Source organism: Camellia sinensis, chromosome 1, assembly GCF_055761805.1.
Source record: "Camellia sinensis isolate YWXY chromosome 1, ASM5576180v1, whole genome shotgun sequence".
NCBI classification, from domain to species: domain Eukaryota; kingdom Viridiplantae; phylum Streptophyta; class Magnoliopsida; order Ericales; family Theaceae; genus Camellia; species Camellia sinensis.
The window spans coordinates 61,477,615-61,484,284 of record NC_138961.1 but is presented as its reverse complement, the minus strand read 5'-3'; the positions used below and the strand labels follow the sequence as shown (position 1 = coordinate 61,484,284).

General features: G+C 32.7%; 1 protein-coding gene across 2 annotated transcripts; it reads left to right on the top strand.

Moving 5' to 3' along the window:
* Positions 1-1,913: 1,913 nt before the first annotated feature.
* Positions 1,914-4,582, top strand: LOC114320900 (YTH domain-containing protein ECT2-like). 2 transcript variants are annotated; one of them, XM_082878200.1, is made up of 5 exons: positions 1,914-2,117; positions 2,201-2,734; positions 2,918-3,130; positions 3,818-3,926; positions 4,016-4,582. In XM_082878200.1, exons 1-4 carry the CDS (start codon positions 1,950-1,952, stop codon positions 3,863-3,865), a joined length of 963 nt encoding a protein of 320 aa, XP_082734326.1. In that variant the 5' UTR covers positions 1,914-1,949; the 3' UTR covers positions 3,866-3,926; positions 4,016-4,582. The 2 variants fall into 2 exon arrangements, with proteins under 2 accessions (XP_082734326.1, XP_082734321.1); XM_082878195.1 differs by having other exon boundaries at positions 3,807-3,926.
* The last annotated feature ends 2,088 nt before the right edge of the window (positions 4,583-6,670 follow it).

Genomic DNA, 6,670 nt, shown 5'->3' with positions numbered 1-6,670 from the left:
TCTCTCTCTCTCTCTCTCTCTCTCTCTTTTTCTCCTCTATCTGTCTCTCACTCATCTCTCTCTCTCTCTCTCTCTCACCACCCATCTTCTTTACCACCTTCACCACTACTGTAAACGCCATTCCACTACCACCATTACTACCACTGTTGTCACTTCACCTCTACGACTACCATTACTACTACCATTGCCACCACTACCACCACCACCACCACCATCATCTCTTATCCACCACCTTTACCACTACTGCCACTACTACTACCATTACCTCTCCTTCACCCTTGCCACTTCATCTACTATACCAGTACCACAACTTCACCACTAATCTCCTTCGCCGCCAACACCACCACCACCATCATCTCTTATCCACTACCTTCACCACTACTGCCACTTCATCTCCTCTACCACAAAAAATTAGTTCATGATTTTTAATAACAAAAAAAAAAAATAGGCAGTAGAAAAATATTTTTTATTGACCACAGAAAATTAATTTTTATTTTAGTGGAAAATATTTTTCATTAAAATATTACCCCTACTTCTACCAAATAAAAAATAATAATATTTTTTTCATTAAAATAAAAATGAAACAAATAAATTTTCAATCTTAGTAACTAAAAAAAATGATTTTTTTTAAAAAAAATTCATTAACTACAAAAAAATGTATATTTTAACAAAAAAAAAATTTAAACGACATTATTTTGTTATTTAAATTTCATTTATGACAAAAAAAATTTATTTTTTATTTCCGCCCCTTTTTGTTTTTCATTCCCGCTCCCTTCCCCACCTTTTTTTTTTTCCATTCCCTCTCAAACCCCCCCCTCAAAAAAAAAAAAATCCCCAATCTCAAACCCAAAAATCCCTAATCTCTTCTTACCCCCCCTCTCTCTCTCGATCGACGACGAGAGGCGGAGGAGCAGCCGAAAGGGCAAACGAGCCCTAGCCGTTCGCCATTGCACAGCTCACACTCTCTCTCTCTCTCTCTCTCAGTTTTATACAGGTAACATTCTCTTCTGTCATTCCACTATTTCCTCTTGCCATTGACTTTTATCTGCTGAAAAATGTTCACTCGTTGTGTTGAATCCGAATACATGTCTCTGCAATGAAAATAATTTTTTTGTTGTTCCTCCTCTAATATGTTGAAACCAGGTATTTGCAAACATACGAAAAATATCGTCATAGAGACACGATTTATTAAAACCCTAGATTATATATATTAGGTTGTATGTATATATATAGATATACATTTACACAGGCACTGCACCAACACTTACACTTGTTCTGGAAAATATGGTGCGAGGGAGATTCACTGTGTAATTGGCAGATTATTTATCATTGTTCTTATTGTTTGTTCATTTTGTTATTGTTTTTTTTAACTGATTGATAATTTAGAGAAGTTCCAATTGGGCAGAGCTTGATCTTGATGGCTACTGTTATCAGATTATTTTTTTTTTGATAAATAATCTATAAACATAATTGAACAAAAATCAATTAGTCAGATAATCCGAGTGGAACTGTGGTGAGCCCCGCAAGACCCAACAACATCTGCACCTCCAACTCACAAAGAAACCTTTCCCTAGATCTTTGCACACTGTTTACAAATTCTTACTTATTGGGAGGTCCTAAAAATGAAAAGATTATTAGATATAAATAAGATATAATCTGACCAATATCCTAAATCCTAAATTATAAAAATATTAATATGAATACGATAGGCTTTCCATATAAACTAATTAGTATATTGAATCAAAATATAGATTGTGATTCTCTTCATTACATATTTATAGTAGAGAAATTCTATTACATCGTCTAGTGATGAGTGTGATGATCTTCTTTTTGTTTTTTTAATTTAAAACAATTATAAATTTACATTCATACTTCATAGCGATTAAATTTGTGATGAAAATTCTCCCTCGCCTTCTGGGTTCCCCATGGTCATCTAATCTGGGCCAGTGATGGTCTCAAGTAGTACAACTGAACCCTTCTTAGATACTGGTGTATTTACTGCACATAGAACTGATGGGCCAGGTCACAATAATCTGTCTCCAGCATCTGCAACTTTACAGACTGCCCCAAAGCCTGCTTCAAATCAGACACGCTCCTTGGCACCCCCTTGGCCAAAAGTAGCAAGTTTTTACAATCATGGTCTTTTATTGCCTTTTGGCATCATTTTACCAAGTTTGTTTTCTAACTTTTGTGTTTACAGGGTAGGGGTGCTCAAGCTGTAGATAACATTTCACATGGGAAGGCTTTGTCTCATGGTAACCAACTAAAAATGGCTCTCACTTCTAGTAATGGCTTATCTAATTTTGGGTCAAGTGCTCATGGAGGGGCTGCAGTGGAAAAGATTCGATCCAAGTTCCACTATGGTAGAGTATCGAATGATGTGAATGGAAGTCCAGATGCATTGACTGAACAAAATCGAGGCCCTAAAACCAACAAATCCAAGAATCACTTGGCTGTGAAAGCCTACACAACCAGAGCTGGAGAGAGTGATGCACAAGGAAACATCATTATCTATACTGACGAGTATAACAAGGATGATTTTCCAGTAGATTATGTGAATGCGAAGTTCTTTGTAATAAAATCATATAGTGAGGATGATGTGCACAAGGGCATTAAATATAATGTTTGGTCATCTACTTCCAATGGAAACAAGAAGCTGCAGAGTGCATATGAAGATGCACAGAGAATAGCCTCCGGGGAACCAAGAGGCTGTCCTATCTTCCTGTTCTTTTCTGTGAGTGATACTCCACTAATTTTGTCCTTTGCTCTGAAATATTATATTCCATAAGTTTGTTTGTTAAGCAATTATATTTGTTTTAAAACACATTTGTGCTCTTTATTTCATTTTGCTTGACTTCTTTAACCTGGGTTTTAATTTTTTTTAAATTTATTTTGATTTTCTATTTTCTAAATGCAGGTTAATGCAAGTGGCCAATTCTGTGGTGTTGCAGAAATGACTGGTCCTGTTGACTTCCATAAAGATATGGATTTATGGCAGCAAGATAAATGGAGTGGAAGTTTCCCTGTGAAGTGGCACATTATAAAAGATGTTCCTAACCCCAATTTTCGGCACATCATTTTAGAGAACAATGAGAATAAGCCTGTAACTAATAGCAGAGATACACAAGAGGTTTGTTTGTCTTGATACCTGATAATACTTTTTACATTTTGATTGTGCACCTATCACTTGGTCTTGTTTGGTTTCATTGATTTTGATGGAAGATAATTGATTAAATGCACAATTGGTAGTTGTGGTGATCTCAAAAAATTATGGGGTTTGAAAAAAAGAAAGCAAAAAGAATAGAATAACCAAGAGTAACTTAAGTAGTCTAGAGGGATATACATGAGTCTTTAACACTCTTAAAGAGTGTATTAATTGATATTGAATTGCAACCAAGCTAAGTACTGTGATCAGTTTTGCTTGCTGCAGTCCTTTACCCTGGGCAATATTTGCAATTGGATTATAAAGTTTATATCACCCATGCTCTTTTCGTGCCTAAATTTTAATATTAGCTCCTTCAGTTTGAACAATATTACCTCCTTATTGACGTTGTTTTTGGGCTTCATCACAGTTGACGGAACTGTCATAGTTACATATGGTTTAGAAGTTCCAGCCAATGTGTGCATTTTTTTTTTCTATTTTTGTCTATTGTTTCTTATTACTATGTTTCCTCTGTGTGGATTCTTGAAGTTGTAACTAGCAGCTTGCACTTTCAATAAGTGGAAAATGTTATATATAATTAAATTTTTACAAATTTCCTTACTACTAGATGTTAATGTTAAAGGATTGTGTTATTTATCTTCAGATGCTTTTCAGCACCCATTATGCTGGGGACAATCTGACAATAAAATTGTGAGATGGTGAGCCATGGAAGAAGGTGTTTGGCCCTGTTTTGATCTATCTAAACTCAGTTTCAGTTGAAGAGGTACTACTTTGGGCATGAAATTTTTGACAACATAAAATCTAATCAGTACAAACAAAATTAACAATCTCATCTCATATGCATATATTCAGATGTTGATAGAAACCCAAAGCTGGCCATATGATTTCCCTCTTTCAGAAGACTTCCCTCATGCTGATCAACGGGGTACAGTTAGTGGCCGATTACTAGTCCGTGACAAGGAACTACCTCTACTAGCTCAACTACACTATCTTCTTCATCATTATCAAGTGTATAATGATATTGAATCTGACATAAAATTTTTGTTTTAGGTACATTAATGAACAACTTATGACTGTGAACTTTGCTATGGCATCTAATTGTTAACAGGGAAGTTACTTCCAAAAGGATTAAGATCAAGCAGAAATGATTAATGTTCCTATTTTGGTTTGCTGAATTAACTTTTTAATTTATTCATATGCATCAGCGGTTTCTGGATTAATTTGTGTTTTCATTTTTCAGGTCAGAAATTTTTTGAAGAAATGCAAAATATGGTCCAAGAATTAAAGAACTTAGTTTTTTATGTTTTTTCATTTTTTAATATATGTAAGCAAAGTTAATTTTTTTTAATTTAATTCTTTTGTATATACTTTTGAATATTTAATTTCCATTTATAATATATAGGATGTTATTCTATTCAATATGTGGTTATGATTCAAAATATAGTATATAGTGTGTATTACATTCTTCAAATGTGCATACAAAAATAATATTGATTATTTTTCAAATATGTCGAATCCTTTTTTTATCACAGATTTTATTAATTATTAATCACACTTAAAAGATGTGATCTAAATGTTATTAATCACACTTAAAAGATGTGATGTAAATATTTTTAATCACACTTAAAAGGTGTGATCTAAATGTTATTAATCACACTTAAAAGTGTGATTAAAAATGTCCCTTTTTAATCACACTTCCAAAGATCACACTTAAAAGGTGTGATCTAAATATTTTTAATCACACTTAAAAGATGTGATCAAAATATTTTTAATCACATTTAAAGGTGTGATCTAAATATTTTTAATCACACTTAAAAGATGTGATCTAAATATTTTTAATCACACTTAAAAGGTGTGATCTAAATGTTATTAAACACACTTAAAAAGTGTGATTAAAAATGACCCTTTTTAATCACACTCTCAAAGATCACACTTTAATAAAACTTAAAAGGTGTGATTAAATAACATACATCACATAAAAAAAAGTGTGATCTTTATCTATTTTTGTAGTAGTGTGTATTTTTATTAAACCAGTTTAGGATAGATTTTTATACTCTTTTAAAACTCTTTTTGTGAGAAACTTTTTCCAATGCAACTGAAACATATATACAAACTTTATCTGATCGGGTAGTGAACCGAAACTTGATTCCTAATGTAATGGGATAATTGAATAGGATACTTTTACCGAAATACTCTCATACTTTAATTACCTATCTATCAAAGTCAGCATGTGAATATTAATTAATAAATGCAAATAGTTGTATTTGTTGAAGTTGGGTCATGGGACAATAATTGTGATTAGCTCTGTACTAATGTAGAGAATAATTTTAGGATCTTTTCCTCCCCTTGGGCGGAAGCACAGGGGGACTGGGTGGCCACGGGTCCCATGGTTTTAAAAATTAAAATAGTATTCTATGTAATGAAATGTTTTGATAATTTTATAAAAATTATTTGTTAAATTTTTATTTTATTAGAATTTCACAATATTTAATGAGATGATTTCTAATAAATTGTTCTTTCCAAAGACATGATGCTAAAAAATTTCACAATAATTTCACATATTATTTCTAAAAGATATACATGTCACTTCTTTTTAAGGTATGTACATTTTTTTTTATTTAGAATAAATTATACTGAACTCGCATAAAATTTTAAAAAAATATAATAAACTCTATAAATTTGATTTAATTACGTTGACTATTACTAAGGTTTAATTCACGTAACATTTGGCCTATTTGTCATCAATAATTTATTAAAAAATAATATTATCATCTCTTTTATACTACAATATATCTGGTTTATCTTTATATTTTCACACCATTAATGTCACGACCCCAAACTGCCCCTAGTAGTTTGGTGCCGTGATGGCCAGCAATCTGAGATTACCGAAGGCCAACTTACAAAATTCACACACAATCAGAGTATAAATATATGGGGCTAACATGTGCGGAAGCAATAATTTAAAATACAAGTGGTCCATAAGAGCAGTGCATAAGTCAAATGAAATGGCATACATCTTTACATAGCTTTACAACTTGAATATAAATAAAATGAAGTACAAAGATACATATTACATCTTAACAAAAGGTCTTCTCAAGTCGACATATACAAAATACATGAAATACAATTAAGAAGCTTAATCTTCAAGATTGCCGACATCCCTATTGCCGACATAACACACATGCAAAACACACATCTCGGCGTAGCCGACTTCTTGCTTGTTACCTACATATATACATAGGGAGGGTGAGCTTGGATACTCAGTGAATGGTATAAGTAATGAAGGGGTTAAATGAATGATACCCGAGATTTTTTCAAAACAATACATAGTATATCCTTGTCAAAACCATACATAACATAGCTTAGCTTGACTTGAAATAAAACATCAATCGAACCTTGGTCTTTCAAAACTTACTTACTTACTTACTTAACATACGTCAATTCAAAACATGGGGTGATGACATTCCGGCAAAACAAAAACATGACCTCGGCATCGAGCACACCCGT